This window comes from Suncus etruscus, chromosome 2 (genome assembly GCF_024139225.1).
Source record: "Suncus etruscus isolate mSunEtr1 chromosome 2, mSunEtr1.pri.cur, whole genome shotgun sequence".
Lineage (NCBI taxonomy): Eukaryota > Metazoa > Chordata > Mammalia > Eulipotyphla > Soricidae > Suncus > Suncus etruscus.
In genome coordinates, this window is record NC_064849.1 from 22,455,869 (window position 1) to 22,478,458 (window position 22,590).

General features: G+C 35.5%; 1 protein-coding gene across 3 annotated transcripts in view; it reads left to right on the plus strand.

Annotated features, from left to right (window-relative positions):
* The window catches only part of SPHKAP (SPHK1 interactor, AKAP domain containing), a 146,574-nt gene that overhangs the window by 92,239 nt on the left and 31,745 nt on the right, over positions 1–22,590 (plus strand). For all 3 annotated transcript variants that reach the window (XM_049768420.1, XM_049768422.1, XM_049768421.1), the window contains 2 exons: positions 20,522–20,581; positions 22,215–22,349. In XM_049768420.1, the coding sequence (XP_049624377.1) occupies positions 20,522–20,581; positions 22,215–22,349 (195 nt within the window). The remainder of the gene's footprint in view (positions 1–20,521; positions 20,582–22,214; positions 22,350–22,590) is intronic.

The window sequence follows — 22,590 nt, forward strand, 5'->3', positions numbered from 1 at the left end:
TTCTTGTGATATGTGGGTTCCCAGGCATCTTCCTATCACACCCCCTGACCTTCTTCAGGTTGGTAAAAGTTTGCGGCAAGGAGGTCTTGGAAGAGTTCTCGCATTGGGGATACTTTTGGACCTAGGTCCGGTTTCAAGAAACAGTCCACGTTAGAGGGAGTTGGTAGGGAGGGCCTCGCAGCATGAGTCCACAGGGGAGTTGGCTGTCATTTCTTGCCCGGGATGAGGTGTGGGTTTGACTGGGTGTCCCTTCTCTTGGGTGCTGGGTACTGGTTCGTTGGGGTAGGAGGTCGATCTTGTTGCCTAATAGATTAAGGACTGACGGTGAAGTGTTTTAATATAAAGGGAGGTCTGGATGGGATTGAGGGGTGGAGGGATAGTTGGATTTCCTGAGGGGGGAAAGGGTAAGGTGTATGGAAAGGGTAGGGAGGGAGAAAAGAGAAAAATACATTAGAAAGAAAGGGAGAAGAGAAAGGATAGAAAGTAAAGAACAGAATATAAAAGAAAAAAGTAAAAAAGAAAGTGATGAGAAGAGAGGAGAGAATAGCAAGGGAATGCTAGTTTGCTTGAATGTGTTCAGTGAATAGAGCATCTAGTTTGAGTCTGTACGTCGCTATTACTGCTTCGGTGGTCTGACTGGTCACGTGCTTGAAACCCTAAAAGAAGGTAAACCTAGAGATAAAGTGTATGTTAAAGAGTTTTCTTGGGGTCATCTCGTAGTGCAAACTAGGTATGGTATCTCGTGTGATATCCCGAGCTGCCATCTTAGCTTGTCCGCCCTTTGTATCCAAGAACGCCTGTGGACAAAAAAGCTGAGAGGTTATTTTAAATATAGTAAGATAGAGGCATTAATACGTAGTGTTATGGGATGGTTCCATTGGAGTCAGTGGTTTGCCGTGGTATTCTTTACCTGTGTTCCTGTATACGATCTCTACAGGATTATTATGGGCCATTATTGTAGAAGGTTGTTTATGTACCTGTTCTCTCTATGCTGCTGTTCTGGTGTTGCTGTTTTCTTTGTGGTATTATGTGTAGTCGAGAGTTTGTGTTGTTCCTTTTTCATGTGTTTTGGGTACTGTTCCCAGGTATATGTTGACTATTACAGTGTTTGGAGTTTCTACCCTGTTAGAGCCTGTTATTTGATTGTTAAGTATTAGTTGTGATTGAGATATATGTTCTATGTGCTTCAGAATAGTGCTACCATTCTGTGTTTATCTTTTGTCTTCTGACTTACTTCATTTAACATAACATGATCTAGGTCCATCCACATTGCTGCAAAATCTGTGATTGTATCGTTTCTGACTGCCATGTAATATTCCATTGTATATAGATACCACATCTTAATGATCCATTCATCTGTTGTTGGACATCGCGGTTGGTTCCAAGATTTGGCTATTATACTGAGTGCTGCGATAAATAGTGGGGTGCACACATATTTTGGAATGAATGTTCTTCCAACTTGGGGGTATATACCTAGGAGTGCAATTGCTGGGTCAAAAGGAAGTTCAATTCTGAGTTCTTTGAGCACTCTCCAGACTGTTCTCCATAGATGTTGGACTAGGGGGCATTCCCACCAGCAGTGGATGAGAGTTCCCTTCATACCGCATCCCCACCAACAAAGATTGTTCTCAGTATTTTTGATGTGAGCCATCCTCACTGGTGTAAGGTGATATCTCATTGTTGTCTTGATTTGGATCTCTCTGATGATGAGTGAAGGTGAGCATGTTTTCATGTGTTTGTTAGCCATCCTTCTGTCTTCTTCAGAGAAGTGTCTCTTCATTTCTTCTCCCCATTTTTTATGGCTTTATTTGGTTTTGAGGAGCTCAGTTTTCTGAGTGCTTTGTAAGTTCTAGATATCAGCCCTTTATCTGATATGTCTAGTGAAAAGATTTTTTCCCATTCTGTTAACTGTCTTCTTGCATTAAGTAAGGTTTCTTTCGCCATGCAGAAGCTTTTTAGTTTGATGTAGTCCCATTTGTTTATGTTTGCTATTAATGTTCTTGCCATTGGTGCTCCATTCTCGAAGACCTTTTTGATATATAGGTCTTCGAGTGTTCTCCCTATTTTATTCTCGATAAACTTTATAGATTCGGGTCTGATTTCAAGGTCTTTGATCCATTTTGAGTTGACTTTTGTATAAGGAGTGAGGTATGGGTTGATTTTCACTTTCGTACATGTGGTTTTCCAGTTGTGCCAACACCATTTGTTGAATAGGCTTTCTTTGCTCCATTTCAGATTCTTGCCTCTTTTATCAAATATTAGTTGGCTATATATCTGGGGGTTTATGTCTGGGAATTCTGTTCTAACCCACTGGTCTGAGGTCCTGTCTCTGTTCCAGTACCATGCTGTTTTGATTACTATGGCTTTATAGTATAGTTTCAAGTTAGGTAAGGAGATTCCACCCAGCTTCTTGTTTTTCAGTATGTGTTTGGCTATCCTGGCTCTTCTGTGGTTCCAGATGAATTTTTTGATTGATTGTTCTATTTCTTTAAAGAATTGTGTCTGGATTTGGATAGGGATTGCATTAAATCTATATAGAAGTTTGGGTAGGATAGTCATTTTGACTATGTTAATTCTACCTATCCATGAGCATGGGATGTTCTTCCATTTCTTTAGATCGTCTTCAATTTCTTTCTGAAGCGTTTTGAAGTTTCCCTGGTATAGGTCTTTCACTTCTCTTGTAAGGTTGATTCCTAGATACTTGATATTTTTGATACTATCTTAAATGGAATTGTATTTTTAATCTCTCTCTCCTCAACTTCATTGTTTGTATATAGAAACGCTACTGTCTTTTGTGTATTGACTTTGTATCCAGCCACTTTGCTGTATTGGCTGATTGTTTCTAGGAGTTTTACTGTGGACTCTTTAGGGTTTTTGATGTATATCATATCGTCGGCAAATAGAGATAGCTTGTGTTCCTCTTTCCCTATTTGAATTCCTTTGATTCCCTTCTCTTGTCGGATTGCTATTGCTAGGACTTCTAAGGTTATATTGAATAAGAGTGGAGAGAGTGGACAGCCTTGTCTAGTTCCTGACCTTAGTGGGAATGCTTCTAGTTTCTCGCCATTAAGTATAATGTTGGCTGTAGGCTTTTCATATATAGCTGTAACTATCTTGAGGAAAGTTCCTTCTAACCCTATTTTGCTGAGTGTCTTTAACATGAAAGGATGTTGGATTTTGTCAAACGCCTTCTCTGCATCGATTGATATGATCATGTGGTTTTTGTCTTTCATGTTGTTGATGTGATGTATCAAATTGATTGATTTGCATATGTTGAACCAACCTTGCATTCCTGGTATGAATCCCACTTGGTCGTGATGTATGATCTTTTTGATGAAGTGTTGGATTCGGTTTGCTAAGATTTTGTTAAGTATCTTTGCATCTATGTTCATTAGTGAGATTGGTCTGTAGTTTTCTTTTTTGGTGGTGTCTTCGCCTTCTTTGGGAATGAGTGTGATATTAGCCTCATAAAAGGAGTTGGAGAGGATTCCTGTTTTTTCTATGGTTTGGAAAAGCCTATGGAAAAGTGGTAGTAAGTCTTCTTGAAATGTTTGATAGAATTCACCTGTAAATCCATCTGGGCCTGGGCTTTTGTTCTTAGGGAGTTTTTTAATTACATCTTCAATTTCCTCTGAGGTGATTGGTCTGTTTAGGTTTTCTAGATCTTCCTTTTCCAGTCTTGGAAGAGGGTGTTTGTCCAAGAATCTGTCGATTTCTACTGGGTTCTCTAACCTTATTGAGTATAGTTGTTCATAATATGATCTCATGATATGTTGTATTTCTTGGGGTTCTGTTGTAATCTCTCCCCTTTCATTTGTGATCCTACTGATTTGGGTGTTTTCCCTCTTTTTTTTTGGTGAGTTTTGCCAATGGTTTGTCTATCTTGTTTATTTTTTTGAAAAACCAACTCCTGGTCTCACTGATTTTTTGTATTGTTTTCTTGGTTTCAATGTTGTTTATTTCTGCTCTGGTTTTTATTATTTCTTGCCTTCTGGTTGTGGTTGGATTTCTCTGTTGCTGTTGTTCCAATTCTTTGAGGTGATCTTTTAAACTGTTGGTTTTGTTATTTTCCTGTTTCTTGACATAGGCCTGTATTGCTATGAGTTTCCCCCTAATTACTGCTTTTGCTGTGTCCCATAAATTTTGACATGTTGTCTCTTTATTGTCATTTGTCTCAAGGAATCTTTTTATTTATTCCTTGAGTTGTTCTTTAATCCAGCTGTTGTTGAGCAGCATGTTGTTTAATCTCCAGGTATTAGTTTTTCTCCATTGCTTCTTATTGACATCCATTTTAACCTCTGTTGCATAGTGATCTGAAAGGGTACTTCTTATGATCTTTACCTCTGTGGTCTTATATAGGTTGGCTTTGTATCCTAAGACATGGTCTATTCTGGAGAAGGTTCCGTGTTGGTTTGAGAAGAATGTGTATTCTGCTTTTTGGGGATGGAGGGCTCTATATAAATCTATTAGCCCTAAATCTTCTAATTTTTCATTTAGAGCTCTTATTTCTTTGCTATTTTTCTGTTTGGAGGATCTGTCCAGTGGTGATAGTGGAGTATTGAGGTCCCCTACTATTATCACATTTCCCTTCATGTGTTTCTCCAGGTTTGCCAGTAGTTGCCTCACATATTTTGCTGACTCTACATTAGGCGCATAGATATTGACCAGGGTTAGTGTTTCTTGATCTAATGTTCCCCTGATCAGTAAGTAGTGACCCTCTTTGTCTCTGATCACTTTCTTGAGGTTGAATACAATTTGGTCTAATATAAGAATGGCTGTCCCTGCTCTTTTTTGTTTTCCATTGGCCTGAATAATTACTTTCCATCCTTTTATTCTAAGCCTGTGCTTATCCTGTAACTGTAGGTGTGTTTCTTGCAGACAGCAGAAGTCCGGTTTATTTTTCCTAACCCAGTTCTCTACTATGTGTCTTTTAATTGGAGAGTTTAGTCCATTCACATTTAGGGAAATTATTGATAGAGAGGACTGTTGTGCAGTTGTATTGTGTGGCGTGGTTGTTGTTACAATCGGGGGTTTGGATTGTGTAATTCATCTCTGAGTAAGTCACTTAGGATCGGCTTGGTTTGCACAAATAGTTCAAGTTCGTTCATGTTTGAGAATGTTTTTAGTCTGCCCTCCCATATGAATGATAGTTTTTCTGGGTATTGGACCCTGGGTTGGAAATTTCTTTCATTCAGTCGTATAAATATGTCATTCCACTGTCTTCTTGCTTGAATTATTTCAAATGGGAGATCCGGTTTGATTCTATGTCCTTTCCTTTGTACTTGAGGTTTTTTTCTCCCTTATTGCTTTCAGTAGTTCCTCTTTCTCATTGTTTTTTGCCATTTGGATTATTATGTGTCTTGGTGTTGGCTTATTAGGGTCTATTTTATTAGGGACCCTCTTGACTTCCTGGATTTGTCCTGAAGTGTCTTTCCAGAGGGTGGGGAAGTTCTCTGTTATTATCTCCCTGACTACCTGTTCTTCCCCCTTCCCTATTTCCTCCCCTTCTGGTATACCCACAATTCTTAGATTGTTTCTTTTGTCTTTGTTCATTAGATATTGAATTTTTCCTTCCAGTGCTTTGCCTTTTATTTCTTTGTTGGTTTCTTGATCTTTTTTTGATTGTAGTTTTCCTTCGAGCTCTTCGATGTGCTTCTCCAACTCTGTGTTTCTGCTTGTAAGGCTTGTTACTTTGTCTTTTAAGTCCTTCACTTCTTTTGTATGGACTCTCTCATGTTCTTTGACATTTCTTCTTTAATTTGTCTGATTCGTTCTTCCATGGATTTCTTATATTCAGTAGTTAAGGTTTCTTTCAAATCTTTTAGTAATCCTTGCATTTCTTTCCTCATTACCGTTTTTAAGTCTTCTTCCCCCGAATCTGTGCGTTTTGGTGGACTTGGGAACTTGCTAGGATTTGTCATGGTGTCTCCAGTTATTAGGGATCTCCTTGATTTACACATGGTTCTTTGTATTTAATGGTGTGTTTTGGAGTGCTGTGGCTTCTATTTTCGGCCTGCTTTGGTCCCCTTCCTGAAGGTGGTTCTAGAGGGGCCTTTTGGGTGAGCTTGTTGAACCTAGCTCTTTCTCCTCCCCTTTGCTACCTCGAGGTCAGCCTTCCCTGTGGGTCTTGTCCCTTTTCTGCTCCTTAGGTCTGTCAGTGGTGCAGTTCCGCTCCTGGCCACAATGGTTGCTGGCGCTGTTGAGCCTAGTTCTCTATCCCCCCTCCTCTCTCTGAGAGTCAATGGAGCTCTGCCCTCTCCAATCCTCCATTGAAGGAGTTCCTTCCGCCCAACCCAGAGCCCTTGTCCTTGGGGAGTCCCTGGTCCACTCCAGGGCCCTAGGGGATGGACAGTTCTAGGTCCCCTGAGGGGCCAGACGGCTGGCCCTATCTCCCCTGTCTATTCGGGTTGTTCAAGTTGCCCTTCCAGGCGCCCACCCGGAGGAAGGGACTCCCTCAAGCCACTCTCCTCGGCGGTCCTGGGGAAGGGGCGGGGCTGCTGTGCGGGGGAGCCCGGACTCACTGGGCTCACTGGGCCGCTTCTGCCGGTGTTCCTAGGTCCCTGGGGAAGGGGCGGGGCCAGGCGACGGCACCCCAATCTTCTTAATTAGAATTTTTAGCAGTATCACTTGGATGTAAGCAAGTCATTTTGAAAAAAAAAATTCAAATGATTTGGATTTAGTAATGAAGGTTCCAAGACAGCATAGGATATAAACAAACTATGATACTTGTTCTCTCCAAATTAGTGCCTCCAAGTTTATCTCCAAATATCTTGAAATAATATACCATAACTGCTGATGCCTTTTAGATATGAAGTAAATGACTTTATTTTTTCTAGACCTCACAAAGTAGAAAGACATCACACTTACTATCATGAAATTTTGTAATATCAAGAAAAAATGATAAGTATGACTTCTATTTAAAAAGTAATCTGCTCATATAAGAATAGAGATCAGAGTAGTATTAATTATTCAACATAAATACAGAAAACTAGAGCAATATTTTGTTTATTTGTTTGTCTTAGAGCCACATTCAGCAATGCTCAAGGTATTACTTCTGGATATTCAATTAAGACTCACTCCTGACAGGATTCAGGGAACCATCTGGGATATGATGTATAGAAGGTCAACAGGGTGAATGAAGGAAAAGGAACATAACTGCTGTCCTATCTTTCCAGCTCTCTGAAGCAATCATTTTTAACTGAGACATTTATACTTAGTCAAACAAATGTGAGAACTAAAGTAAGACATTTGTCCAAAGTAGCAACTTCCCATACACTTATTTTATGTTTTTATATTTTATGTTACTTTTTGTTTCAAAAGTCTTTATCTCCATTTTGAATCAGTGACCTAGTTTCAGAACTACTTATTTGATTAAATGCAAATTCCAGCCCACAAAGACAAGTCCTCTGAGCAAGTATATTTCAAGACTTTACTTTATCACATTCTTTGCAAGCAGGAAAGTTTAGCTGGAAATAGACATGGTGTGGTGACATTCATACATAACAAAAGCCTAGATAACTTGGTCATTGCATCCTCTATTTGCACACAGAAGTCTTTTGAAACCTTTAAAAGCTACAAGGCAATTTACAGTATACATCAAAGCCTATAATTTTAAGTCTAGGGCACTAGAGCAAGATTTTTTTTAATTTTCACCCTTTGTATGTAAATGATGTCAAATTAATGAGTGTTGTAATTATTACAGTAAAGGAGAAAAATGGTGAAATATGAAACTTTAAATATTATATCTCCCAATTGTGTCAGTGATTTTTTTTTAGGAAAGAATATAAAGAATTAGAAGAATTTTGGATTCAGCTATTTTTTCTTAAAATTTAAGGTATGTTTATTTCATACAAATGTTTATTCCATACAAATGTATGAAATATACAAACATATTTTAAGTTATTTTGTATATGTGAGATTTCATTTTTTATAATTATAAAGTTGTGATTGAATTTCAGTCAAAGTACAAAAGTCTTCACCAGAGCACATTTCACACCATCACTGTCCCCAGTTTTCCTCCTTCCCACTGCTTGCCTATGGGGCAAAATTTTTCTTGTCTCTATCTTTCTCTTTTTCTCTCTTCCTTTTTTCTCTTTAGACACTGTGGTCTAATTAGCAATATTGTTACTTGACAACCACTTTATTTCCTTTTAGCACCCACATCTTGTCCAGCATGATCATTTCCAATTATTATTGTCATAGTGGTCCCTTTTCTGCCCTAACACCATTTCCCTCCTATTTGGGGCGAACTTTCTACCATGGACTGGTCTTCCTGCCCTCGTTTCTATTGTCTATGAATTGTATTACCATATGAGGGCAATCATTCTCTGTCTATTCCTCTCCCTCTGATTCATTTTGCTCAGCATAATATTCACCATATTCATCCAAGTATAAGCAAATTTTATTACTTACTTTTACTACAGCTGCATAGGATTTCCATTGTGTAATGAACCACCATTTCTTTGTCCACTCATCTGTTCTTCGTGACTTGGATTTTTTCCCCGGATTCTGGCTATTGTGAATAGTTCTGCAATGAACATTGCAATGAACAGAGGACCACCTATGGTATATTCCTATGTACTCAGTATTGCTGAGTCACATGAAAGTTCAATTTTTGTTTTCTTTCTTCTTTGTTTTTTTGTTTTGGGGTCATGCCCGGTGGTACTTAGGTACCACTGGCTATGTGCTCAGAAATCACTCCTGGCTTGGGGGACCATATAGGATGTCCAGGATTGAGCCGAAATTCCTCCTGGGTCAGCTGCATGCAAGGAAAACTCCCAACAGCTATGCTATCACTCTGGCTCCAATTTTTGTTTTCTTGAAAAATATCCATATTGTTTTACAAAAAAGGCTGGACCAGTCGACACTCCCTCAGCAATTAATGAGAGCCCCTTTCTCCCCACATTTTAGAACCCTTGTTTGCAGAATCAGAGCTTGAATGCAGAAGATTTATTTGTTATAGTTTGTTAACAGCCTATGTTGTCTTGAAACCTTTACTAAAGAGGCCATTTTTTTTCCAGAAGGCATGGTGTTACATGAATAAATTCAAGTAAACAAAATGGGCAAAGAAGACAAACTAAACTATATGTTAGTCTTACAACAAGAGATTAAATAAACAAAAGAAACACTCACAGTGCAGAAGGTTTTTATGAAACATAGGTATTTCAGTTATTAATCAGATTCATTGGTAAAGGAAATAAAAAGACATGTTTTTCTCCTATGACTATAATAGATGTTTCTTTTTATATTTATTCATATTTACTTTTCATTTCTTTGTTGATTTCCCCCTAGTTCATTGTATGGAAACAACAGAATTCAGAATTTTTATTTTAGAAACTTGTATTTGGTATTTATTTGCAAAATATTTAACTATTGGGACTGAAGAGATAGCACAGCAGTAGATCATTTGCCTTGTACTTGGCCAACCTAGAACAGATGGTAGATAGTTCAATTCCTTGTTTCCCATATGGTCCTGGGAGCCCGCCAGGAGCGATTTCTGAGATCAGAGCCAGGAGTAACCTTTAGCTCCGCCAGGTCTGACACACACTCCAATTTAGTTATTGTCCAGTTACTAGTTTTTTCAAATGTTTTATTTATTTTATTTTATTTTATTTTTGTTTGGGAGCAGCATAACCAGCAGTGCTCAGGACTTAATTACTGACTCTGTGCCCAGTAAATACTCCTGATGAGACTTGAGGATTATATCCCAGGTGCTGGCATAAAACCTAAGCAATCAATCTATACACTATACTATCACTTTGTTTCCTATTCAAACATTATAATTTATGTAAAATAGTAAAGAACAGTCAGAATCAAAGCTAGAGATACAGTAAACAGTTCTTCAGACATAGCCTTGAGCTCATAATTTCTTTGTTAACACACACACATACACACACACACACACACACACCAAAAAGATTGTTGTGCATAGTAACCCAAGGAACAAAGGAGATAGGATTAGATCTACCTCTGATGCCTTTTATCTTTTCATTCAATCTAGAAGTTCAGCTCAAAGAAGGAGAAGTGACTTCCCTATCTAGATGCTGAATTTGAAGAATAAATATTTTACTCCATCCCCATGTATTGTCATCCATCCTGTACAGTTTGAAGCTTTATTGAATAATTTTTACATATCTACAATTACTAATTTTTAGTAGCTCCACTTAATTATTAAAGAGGCCCAAAATATCTGTCCACTTTGATTGTATACCACAGACATCCATGAGATGTAATATTTGGAGTTATGTAGTAGATTACATATTATTTATTTTCAGTGATTTAAAAATTTTAATTGTCATCATTTTTTTTAAAAATAGACTACTACTTAATGCTTAATATTTAAATACTACTTGAACTAAATATATGAGTTTCAACACATTTAACATTTTTTGAATGGCAATTTATGTATATATATATATGACTTTAAGAAGTAAAATAAATCAGTAGAGATTTCTATTACTTAATTTCTTTAAATGTAAAATAACAAAAATAATATTTGGAGATCTGGAGAGATTCTACAGAAAGTAGGGCATTTTCCCTTTATGTAGTTTTTCTGGGTTCAGTCTCCAGCATTCCAATGGTCCCCAAATATAATCAGGGTAATTCCTGAATGTAGAGCTAGAACTAACTCCTGAGCTTCACAGAGTATCCTAACACCCCGAAAATAATAATCAGTAAAAACCTACTTGAAAAGTCAACACATAAAATCACACACAAGTTAAGACCATGACTTATTATGTTTAATTAGCAAGTCAATAGCATTTAGCTCTATCTTTAATCTTGGTTTGTATCCCATGTTTGAAAAAATTTAAGCTAACTGAATATTTTTAAATATTCAAAAATGCATTCTCAACTGATTTTTAATGTTTAAAGTAAAGGTAACCTTTCATGAACTACACTGGGAAATTCAAATTATATATTGGATTTAAGTGGTTGAAATACACATAAAAGTTGGTATTTACTTTCTGATCCATGACATTCTTTTCTAATAAACGTATCTCTGTTTTCCCCAAGCATGTATAGTTTCAAACAGTCCAGTTCTATTTTAGGAAGTTAATAAATTATGATTAAGTAATGCTTGATATTTTAAGTCTATATACTTCGCTGTAAAAATATAAAACATTGGGGCCAGAGAGATAGCACAGCGGTAGGTGTTTGCCTTGCACGCAGTATATCCAGAAAGACGGTGGTTCAAATCCTGGCAACCTATATGGTCCCCCCTGCCTGCCAGGAAAAATTTCTGAGCTCAGTAACCCCTGCGCGCCTCTGGTGTGACCCCCCCACAAAAAACAATAAAAAGTGTTCTTTAAAATATATATATATCATTGCAGATAAATATCATTTAAGATAAAATACTTGTAAATAATAATTGAGTCTTATGAAGTCATGAAAATTTAGTTCTTGCATTGTAACCACTCCTATGATAGCTAAACTTTATTTCTTGGTATAAATATTTGATGCAATTTAACTATGTAAATATTATTATTAAGGACAAATAATCTGTTTTTATATGTTTTCTCTTTATTTTTTGACCACTTCTGATGGTGTTTATGGCTTACTTCTCTTTCTGCATGTAAGAATCACTCCTGGCAGGGTTCAGGGAGTTATATATTGGTGTTGGGTATAGAATCCAGATTGACTATGTGCAAAAAAAAATCATTTTTTCCACTGTCCACTCTTTGGTAAAAAACAGACATTCTTTTGCTAAACTTTTATAATGTTTGAAGGCTAATGTATTTAAGTTCAAAGTGATAACTTGATTTTTGGACTATAAGCAATTTTATTAAGAAATTACTTCCTTTTTATACCTAGACAGTTTTAGGATTTAATTTACTCAAATGACACCATTATTTATGCCTGTTAATATATTATAAACCTGTGCATTATTGCCACAAATAATAGAAATCAGCTACATATATCAAAGTAAAAATTATCACTTTTATTGCATGAGTAAGCAATAAACTATTGGAAATATAATTTTATTTTAAAAATATTTATTAGAAATTCAGTCACACTAAAACAAATTATATATCATTTCAATCTTATAAACATATAGATATATGATGGCTAGTAGGCAATGTAAAAGTTATTATTAGAGAAATACAAATCAAAATTAAGAGATCAAACAGAAGTGAGAATGACATTTATAAGAAAGATTGGAAACAGCCAGTACTGGAGAAAAATGTTGTAAAAAGAAATAGTGGTAGAAATGTTATTTGGTTTAGCCTCTATACAAAGCAGTATGAAGATTACCAACAAAAATAATAGTAGAGCTTCCATATGATTCAATGGTTCCATTTCTTGCATATATCCCCCAAATAGAAAATATTAACTTAAAAATATGTGTATGCCTATAGTCACTGCAACCTTGTTACAGTAAATTCAGGATATGGAAAAATGTCAATTAACAAATGAGTGGATAAAAAGTGTGGTATATACACATAATGGGATAATATGCAGCCATAAAATGATAAAATACTGCAGTTTATTGCAACTTGTTTGAAAATTGATGGTACTGTTTTAAAGGAACTAAGTCAGAGGGAGGATAAATACCAAAAGGTCTCATTCTTGTATGTGAAACCAAAAATCTCGTACCAGGTAGTATTAAATCATTACAAACTCTTGTAAACTTTTTTAAATAAAAAACTTGAGAATGCCAAAAGGATGTAAATAATGGGTGTGGTAATGGTGAGTAATCAGGGAGTAGCACTAGGTTATTATGGAGAGTACTTTGGTGGTAGTATATAAGTTATAATAACTGTGTGCACTAATGTAATAGACATTAACACTATTATTCTAAACATGTGACAAACAGTGATTTTGAACAATAAATAAGTGCTGGTAGGGATGTGGGGAGAAAGGAGCTCTCATTCCTGCTGGTGAGAATGCCATCTAGTCCAGCCTTTATATAAAACAACATGAAGATTCATCAAAAACTGGAAATTGAGCTCCCATTTGATCCAGCTGTACCACTCCTAGGGATATACCCTAGGAACACAAAAATGCAATGCAAACATCCCTTCCTCATACCTATACTCATAGCAGTGCTATTTATAATAGCCAGACTCTAGAAACAACCAAGATGCCCCTCAACAAATGAATGGCTAAAGAAACTGTGATACATATACACAATGGGATATTATGCAGCCATCAGGAGAGATGAAGTCATGAAATTTTCCTATACATGCATGGACATGGGAATTATTATACTGAGTGAAATAAGTCAAGTCAGAGGGAGAGAGAGACATACAGAATAGTCTCACTCATCTATGGGTTTTAAGAAAAATAAAAGACATTATTGTAATAATGCCCAGAGATGAGGGCCAGACAGACCCGCTTATGATATGAAGCTCATCTCAAGGTGGGGTGAGTGCATTTAGAACATTAACAACTACCATGACAATGTTAATTGAGTGAGAGAAGTAGAATGTCTGTCTCAAATACAGGCAGGGGGTGTAGTGAAAAGAGGTGGGGTGCATTGGTGGTGGGAATGTTGCACTGGTGAAGGGGGGGGTGTTCTTTTTGTGACTGAAACCCAACTACAGACATGTTTATAATCATGGTGTTTAAATATATATATCAAGAATATTGATAATTTACCAGGGCTGGAGAAATGCTATTTAGGGGAAATGAGTCAGATGTCAGTAGATATAGTTTTTTATGGGTATGAATATATTTTTATATATATTGTTTAGATGGCTATATACCTTTATAAATATATGTATATATATATTTTTTTTTTCTGGCCACACCCGTTTGATGCTCAGTGGTTATTTCTGGCTAAGCGCTCAGAAATTGCCCCTGGCATGGGGGAACCATAGGGAACGCCGGGTGATCGAACCGTGGTTGTGATCTTTACTTTGCTAGCGCTTGCAAGGTGGACACCTTACCTCTAGCACCACCTCGCCGGTCCCTATAAATATATATTTAAATTATTGAAGTATAGGAGTCAAAGGGAGACTACAGCAAGGAAGACTTTTGATTCCTGGTACACAATAAGGATCCCTGAAGGCCACCAGGAGTAATCCCTAAGTGCAGAGCCAGAAGTAAGTCCTGAACATCATTAGGTGTGGCCTAAAAGCAAAAACAAAAAAAATATATATATATGAAGTACATGCTTTAGAAGAACAATTCATCTGACATTATAGCCTTCAAATATAAATTTAATATAAATAAATATACAGGCACTAGCTCTATATCTGATTCCAAAATAAATATCTTTTAAAACAATAGATTCATGAGAAAATAAAATTTCTTTTTCTTTCTTTTTTTTTTTTTTTGGTTTTTGGGTTACACCCGGCTGTGCTCTGGGGTTACTCCTGGCTCTATGTTCAGAAATCGCTCCTGGCAGGCTCGGGGGACCATATGGAATGCCGGGATTCGAACCACTGTCCTGCATGCAAGGCAAATGCCTTACCTCCATGCTATCTCTCTGGCCCCGAGAATATAAAATTTCTTAAGCAGAACAGTTATTTTTTATGTTAACAATAAATTTGGATTGAGATATAGTTGGCTAAACTCTTTGTCATCATTTGAAAGTTTCAATACTTTAACTGTGGTCTCTACACAAATTGCTTGAATTGTTTCTCCAAAAACAGCTTTTTAAGAATTTTTTTAAAAAAGTATGAAATATATACCTAAAATATTATTGTCAACAATATGTAAGCCACTATGATCAAAATAAAAATTACATTAAAAAAAAAAGTATGAATCATAAGAACAGAAAGTAGCATCAGTTTAAAGTGTAAACAAAACTTTGGATTTCATTTAGTGTAATTGTTGTAATCATTTCCAAAAAATAATACTGATACAAATTTAGTATTATTCCAAACTATCACATGTTATAAAATGTCCAATAGCGCTATGATGCACAAACTTTGACGTACCAATCAAGGCAAATAACATGTTTCTTTAAAGATAATTTTTGGTCAGGGTCCTGAATTGAGTGCAAGTCTTTTGGTTAGGAAACAAGGAGGCAATCTTTTTCTTTGAAAGATATGTGGGTCAGCATTTTGATACCATCAAATTAGAAAATTTGTAATTGGCCAGATGGCTGCCTCTTTAGAAGTGGCTGAAAGGCTTTTCTTTCCCCAAGAAAATACATAAATATGTATTTGCTCATAGGCAACATTCAAATGCTTAGATATTTGAAGACAATTTGATATCAGGCTTTTTGTACACATTTTCTAATCAAGTCCTCTGTAGGAATGATTTCCTTGATAAAATTTAGCTAAATTAAAGACAAGTGAAAAATATCCAAAACACAAAGTCAGAGTGTTGGACCCTTCATTAAATTTTCACTTTTATAGTAATTTGTCCTATAATGCTTTGGTAGTTTTGCAACAATTGCATTTATTTATTGAAAAGAATACATGAAAAATATTTAAAATGTATATATAGGGGGCTTGAGAGAAAGTACAGCAGTAGGGCTTTTGTCTTGCATGCAGCCAACCCATGACAGATGAGATTTGATTCCTGGCATCCCATATGGTCTCCTGACCCTGCCAGGAGTGATTTCTGAATGCAGAACCAGGAGTAACTAGGCAGTGTGACCCATAACCCAAAATCAAACAAACAAACAAAACAAACAAAATATTTATGTATAATAGACTTGAATTTGTTAGATTTAATTATGATCTAAAATAAAATAGTTTAGTAGTAACTTCACTAACGATCTATAACTGATAGCCCTCTACAAAAAGTATTAAATTTTATTTTAATTTATTTTTTATATTAGATTTTAATGTTAATCTCATTCACACCAAAGTAGCATTTAAACTCAAGGAATTTTTAATAAATTTTCATAGTAAAATCTCAACGTTATTTGGCAAGTATAAAAGTGTATAATGTGAGGCCAAAGTAATAGAACAGTGGGTAGGGAGCTTGCCTTCCACACAGCCTACCTACTTTGATCTCATATGATCCTCCAAGCCTGCCAATAGTAATTTCTGAGTGCCGAGCCAAAAGTAGGACTTGAGCACCTACAGATGTGTCCCTAAACTAAAAATTAAATGTATGTATAATAAATTATTAATAAAAGATGTGATCTAAGTCAACAACATTTGACTTTAGGGAAAATGATACAATAAAACTTCCAACATCTGAAAAGACATTAAAGAATATGAAATCGTAAGGTGCCTGCCTTGCCTGCGCTAGCCTTGGACGGACCACAGTTCGATCCCCCGGCGTCCCATATGGTCCCCCAAGCCAGGAGCAACTTCTGAGCGCATAGCCAGGAGTAACCTCTGAGCGTTAACGGGTGTGGCCCCCCCCCCAAAAAAAAAGAGTATGAAATCAAAGATTTGTGGAATGAGTATTTCAGTAAGCTGACCATTAAAACAAATCATTTTAATGTAAGTAGTAATTTTTTTTTTTTGTGAGGAGCAGGTTTAATACCCACCTATGCTTAGGATTTACTACTTGATTTATGCTCAGAGATTACTTCTGGCAATGCTTGGAAAGTTCTGTGGAGTGGAACTTTCTCTGCCATTGCAATATCTGCTGTTCTATCTCTCCAGTTCTTTGTTATTATTTTTCTCCTTGAATAAATATATTAAGTTCACAACTTTTTTGTTTGTTTGTTTGCTTGTTTGTTTGTTTGAGGCAACATCCAGTGGTGTTCAGGGTTACTCCTGGCTTTGAGCTCAGAAATCTCTCCTGACATGTTTAGAGAACCATGTGGGACACGGGGATCAAACCCACATGGTCTATGGGCAAGGCAGACACTCTACTTGCTGTACTATCGTTCTGCCCACCATGTTCACAACTAATTTAAAATTTTCAATGAAAATCTTCTAAAACATATATACATTATTCTCTTAAGATCCTGTTCATCTCATACCACCAAGATTTAAGAAAATTAGTAAATTTTTAATAAACCATGTGTAAACAAAGGGGGTGATTAGGGACTGAAGTAATAGCACAGCAGGAAGGGGGCATTTACTTTGAATGTGGCCAACCTGGATTTGATCCCTGGCATCCCACATGGTCCCTCAAGCAATGCCAGGAATGACTGCTGAGCACAGAGCCAGGAGTAACGCTGAAAGCCATTGAGTGTGTCCTAAAAAGCAATAATAATACATAAATAATAATAATAATAATAATAACAACAAAGGGCTTGTTTTATATTCTGTGTGTTATAGGTAACAAGGTTTCAGATTACTGCTTAAAGTGAATAAAAATTTGTTTCACAGAATTAAGACAATATCAGAGGCTGGATAAATCATTATAGGAGTCTTACTTTAGTATTTTTTTGCATAGCCCTTTCCCAGAGTGATATAGAAAAGAGCTTTATGATGTCTAGATATAAGCCAATGTACTGTTCTTTAAGGTGAGTAGAAAATCATTTAATTAACTAAACAAAGTCATTCCTAGTAGCCTGTTATAAAATCCTTGAGTACTAATGAGTATTGAGCCAATTTTTCAAGGGCAAAATTTCAATTACTATATTATAGATATTCTCAGATTATGAATCTCTTCTAAACCACTTGTTTAAACTTCTGTTTACACTTGCAAATACACTTATGCCCTATCTACCTTGTTAGTCCAATGAAAGAGAACCTCTGAATGAGAGAGGGGGTGACGTTCACTGTTGTTTCTTTTCCAAAGTTCCTTCTCTAACAAGTCAAGAATGCATTTGTGGGATGCTCTTGTGAGGCTCAGAAAAATGATGATTTTTTTTTATAAAAGGGAATAAAACAATGGTGACCTTTACACTTCAGTAACATGTATTAATTTTTGTAAAATCTTTCTTAAAATTTTATTATTATTATTATTATTATTATTATTATTATTAACATAACACCTGAATAGTGTTTACTTCTGGCTCTATACTCAGAAATTACTACTACAGGTTCAGGAACCATAATGGAATGCCAGAGATGGAATCTGGGTGAGCTTGTGCTAGGCAAACACCTCCTCACTGTACTATAACTCTGGTCTTCTTTTTTTTTATTCCCAAATGAAAGAATTTGGCTCTCAGAAATCTTCAGCCCTAAACACATAATAAATAGAAAAATGGTTTGGGGCTGGAGCGGTGGCACAAGCGGTAAGACACCTGCCTTGCATGTGCTAGCCTAGGATGGACCACGGTTCAATCCACTGGCGTCCCACAAGTTCCCAAGTCAGGAGCACAGAGCTAGGAGTAAGCCCTGAGCATCACCGGGTGTGGCCCAAAACAAAACAAACAAACAAAAAATCAGATGTTTTTAAAAAGTTATAGGTATCTATGAAGCTCAAATCCACAGACCGAAGTTTTTATTTAATATTATCAAAAAAACTTGTTAAGAATAAAAACCTTCAAATTATTTTAGTAAAATGTGATAAAAAAGAAAACCTTTCCTATTCCATTTCCTAATCCAACTCATGCACATGGACAAAACCCCATTTCTACACTACAAATTTCTACTTATCCCTTAAAGCCATGTCTTATCTCTCTTAAAACTATTTCTCCCATATGTTTTTTTGAGGAGGCTACTTGTATATTTAGGAATACACATCTTAAGATGTATTGTTATACAGGTATTGAGCATCCATAGGCAATATAAGACTCCCAATTAAGTCTTTTGATATATTCTTGTGGGGAGTAAAAGCCAAGGTACTTTTTGATTCACAGGCCTTGGAATTGAGTTTGAGAGATGCTTTGCTGCATTACGAGACCATATAAAATATTTAATCTGGGAGTTTTGCTGAGGTCAATTTCTGTATCATGCAACAGTCCACAATTTGGTGGTGGTGAGAGGGGCCATCAAGCATGAGTCAGCAGGCGTGCTGGTTGTAGTTCTTTGTCGATGCATGAGAACGGGGACCCAGAGGGTGTCTTTCACTGAGGAGCTGGAAGGTGGTCTGTTGAGGCAGGAGGTCAATCTTGGTGCCTACTATTTTCTCCCATATTTTAACTGAATTATTATAGTTATCTTTAAAATATATTAATATATATGACAGATATATATTAATAATACATATTAATATAATAATAATCTTTAAAATATATTTACTTTTATGTGATTGGCTTTTGCCATCATTATTGAATCATTTTTCTTATAACTTTAAAATTTTTGTACCTTTTCATGCATTTCAATTAGCCTTAAATTATACAAAAAAGGCTCATCACTACTTATTATTAGGGAAAGCCAAATCAAGATAATGAGATATCATCTTATACCAGTGAGAATGGCACATATCAAAATACTGGGAACATGTCCAAAGAAAACAGCAGGCAGGGTGTTTGACTTGCATATGGTCAACCCAAGTAGAATCCCCAGCATCCTATATGGTCTTCTGAGCCCACCAAGAGTTATTCCTGAGTGTAGAGCTAGAAGTAACCTCTGAACATAGCAGATGTGATTCAAAATTAAGCAATCCAAACACATCCAAACTGGAAAAAATCTGTGTTGGCAGGAATGTGATAAAATAAAATTTTTATTTAATACCAGTGGGAATGTTGTCTGGTTCAACCACATGGAAAATATTATGAAAAACAACCAGTAAGTTAAAAACTGAGCTGTTATATGACCCAGAAATTCTACTTTTTGGTTTCTATCAGTACAGAAAAAATATTCATTCATTCATTCAAAAAAAAAAACCATCCAGACATATGCACCTGTGTTTTAATTGCAATACTCAGTTTGATAGTAAAGATTGTAAAGATTTGCAATCAAACTAGATGTCAAATGATAGAGGAGTGGATCATGAAGATGTAGTATATATAAATAAGTAGTATATATAAATAATGATGAAATTCACTACATCATGAATAAAACTCAACGATGTCATGTTTAATGAAGTTAGCCAGAAGAATGATAAACACAGAATGATTTCACTTAATATATTTAGAATAACTACATGAGGGAAAGCAATGATTTAAAAGGATAATCTATGGCAGGCTTGGACAAGAAGATAGGATACTATGGCAGGCTTGGACAAGAAGATAGAGGAGAACAACTTGGAGGAAAATTGACCCTGTTAGTGGATTTGTGTTGGAACATTGTATGTCTAAAACTTAATTATGAATGACTTTTGAAATGATGGTGCTTTAACAACAAAATGGACAAAAGGTCTGAAAATAAAGCAGATGGGAACATGAAATATTAAATTAATATGAACTAATAAAGCAAAGAAATTCACATCAGATGAAAAGAGAGGAGAGTGGAAGTACAAAATGAGAAAAATGAGGGGGAGTATTCATTTTAATGATAAACTTTAGTTTGTAATATTGTAAGTCATTTTTTCTATTTCATGATATTGATGACCTTTTGTGGTTCTGGAAAATTTGTTGATTATTAAGTTGGTTCATATATAATGACACTTGGTTTTATTTATTAGCTCATATTTTAATCAGTTGGCTTATGACATATGAATTGAAAACATACATCAAGCTCAAACAAAAGAGATATGGCTCTTTCTGTGGGAAATGAAGTAAATAATAGACTTGAAATTCAAAAGATATCAGTTGTAAACTGATTCCTGCTGACTTTGTAAAGGACTAACAGACAATTTTCCTTATATGTGCTTTCTTTCCCAGGTCTGCTTTGTGAACCTGGATGTGGACAAGGATGCTTGCAGCACAGAGCACCTACAGCAGGTAACATTTGGAATTTAAGTATTCAGGGATATCTTGACATAGGGTGGCTGCACTGAGACAGAAAACAACAATTTTTCAGCTGAAAGTATTGCTCACTTTGTACAGATTTTTTTATGTTTACCCCTGGCTAGCTCTCCAGTTTGTCTATCGCCTTAGCACATAATTCATCTTTACATTTGTAAAAATTTGTTTCTCTAGTAGACAGGGCTCTTCTCCAGGCTAAAACTTCTGCCTGGCCATTGGCTTCTGAAAGGGACTCTTCTGTTCTCCCTTTCTCTACTCTTAAGTGCTCACTTGGAGATAACTTTTCCAAGGAGTTGTTAAAACCTGCCTGATACCACTGGCCCATCCCACTGGCTCTCACACTTGTTCCTTCCATATGTCATTTTCATTAAGCATTTTTAATCTCTTACCTTTATCTCCCAAACAAAATTTCAAGCTTGTGGGGATTTTGATGCTAATTTTTATGAAAGCACTAGAAAACCCACTCAGTGCTTTGGAACCAATATATAAATTTTGTGTTGTGGCATGCTTATTACTTTATATGTGAAGGCAAAGAAAAATTGACCAAAATTATTTGACTCTTACTATTCAGTGTAACAGCGTTTACTATATAAAAGAACATCATCATTTACAACAAGTAGTTTTTTATATATATATATATATATATAATTTATCTGAAATATTCAAACCCAAAATTTCCCAAATACATATATAGTTTATATATTATATTATGTATTATATTATAAATATATATGGTAGATTCCCACTGAAATCCAGATGTCATTTATCTCTCACAATGACTTGTAAATTTTATCAGAGAGAATTATCTTCTAAAGTGCTTTACAAAGTAAATAGGAAAGAACAAAGAAACATAACATCTTAAGAACCATGTGCTTGTCTATTTTGAAAAATCTCCTTAAGCATAACATGGTGTGGTCCAATACCCTACCTCAATTGTTGATTGAGGTTCTGTAATTTAGAATATTTAATGATAATTTCCTTTGTATATAATTTCAACAGCACACCCACCACAGGTATATCAATCAACTTCCTTCAATACCCTTCACTTATCTATATCTCTGTTGTATAGATCAGTTCTCTCATAGTGATTCTTTCACTTTTTGTTGCTACTACTGTGTGTCTTGAATTATCATATATGAGAGAGATCATCTTTATCAATCATTTCCATTCTGACTGACTTCACTCAGAATAATATACTCTAGTTTTATCCATGTTGCAAGAAATTGCATGGGTTTTTTCTTTCTTAGAACTCCATAGTAATCCATAATCAAAATGCATGTTTATTAAGCAAGTCTATTAATTAAAGTAGTGGAAAATAATGGTCCAAAAATACCCTTAATCTGTGATTTGATTGTAGAATATTACTTATGGCCAGAACTAAAGTTTTTTTCTAGTCTTCAGTATAAGGACTTTTCCATTTGAATCTTTATTTCTGTTCAAGCTAAATATCTTAAGTTATTTATATTACCATTTTAAGTCTTTTAACAATAATATTAAATTAAAATAATATATGAGTAGTTATATGGCTATATAACTATTTGGAACTCAAATTTTGGAAGTGGATCACAATCATTAAGTCATTAAGTGAATAAAGAATCTTGCTTTACAGAAATTGGTCAATGTTTCACCAGAACTTCCAAAACTTATCAACTCCATGAATGTTCAACAACCAAAAGAAAATGAAATCGTTCTCCTAAGTGGGTTGGCGTCTGGAAATCTTCAGGCTGATTTTGAAGTTTCACAGGTAAGAAATATAAGCTTTAGAAATGACAAATTAACTATGGTCAATTTTCAGTACATATCAATTTGAACTCCTACTAGGTTATACATTTAAGCTTGTATATTGTATATCACTCTCAATGTTCTTTAAAAAAATAAGCTATATTTTATACAGAGGAAATTCACAGATCATGTATATGTTATATACATTAATCTATTAAATATATTATAAAATAAGTTATAACATAACAGAATCAAAACTGACA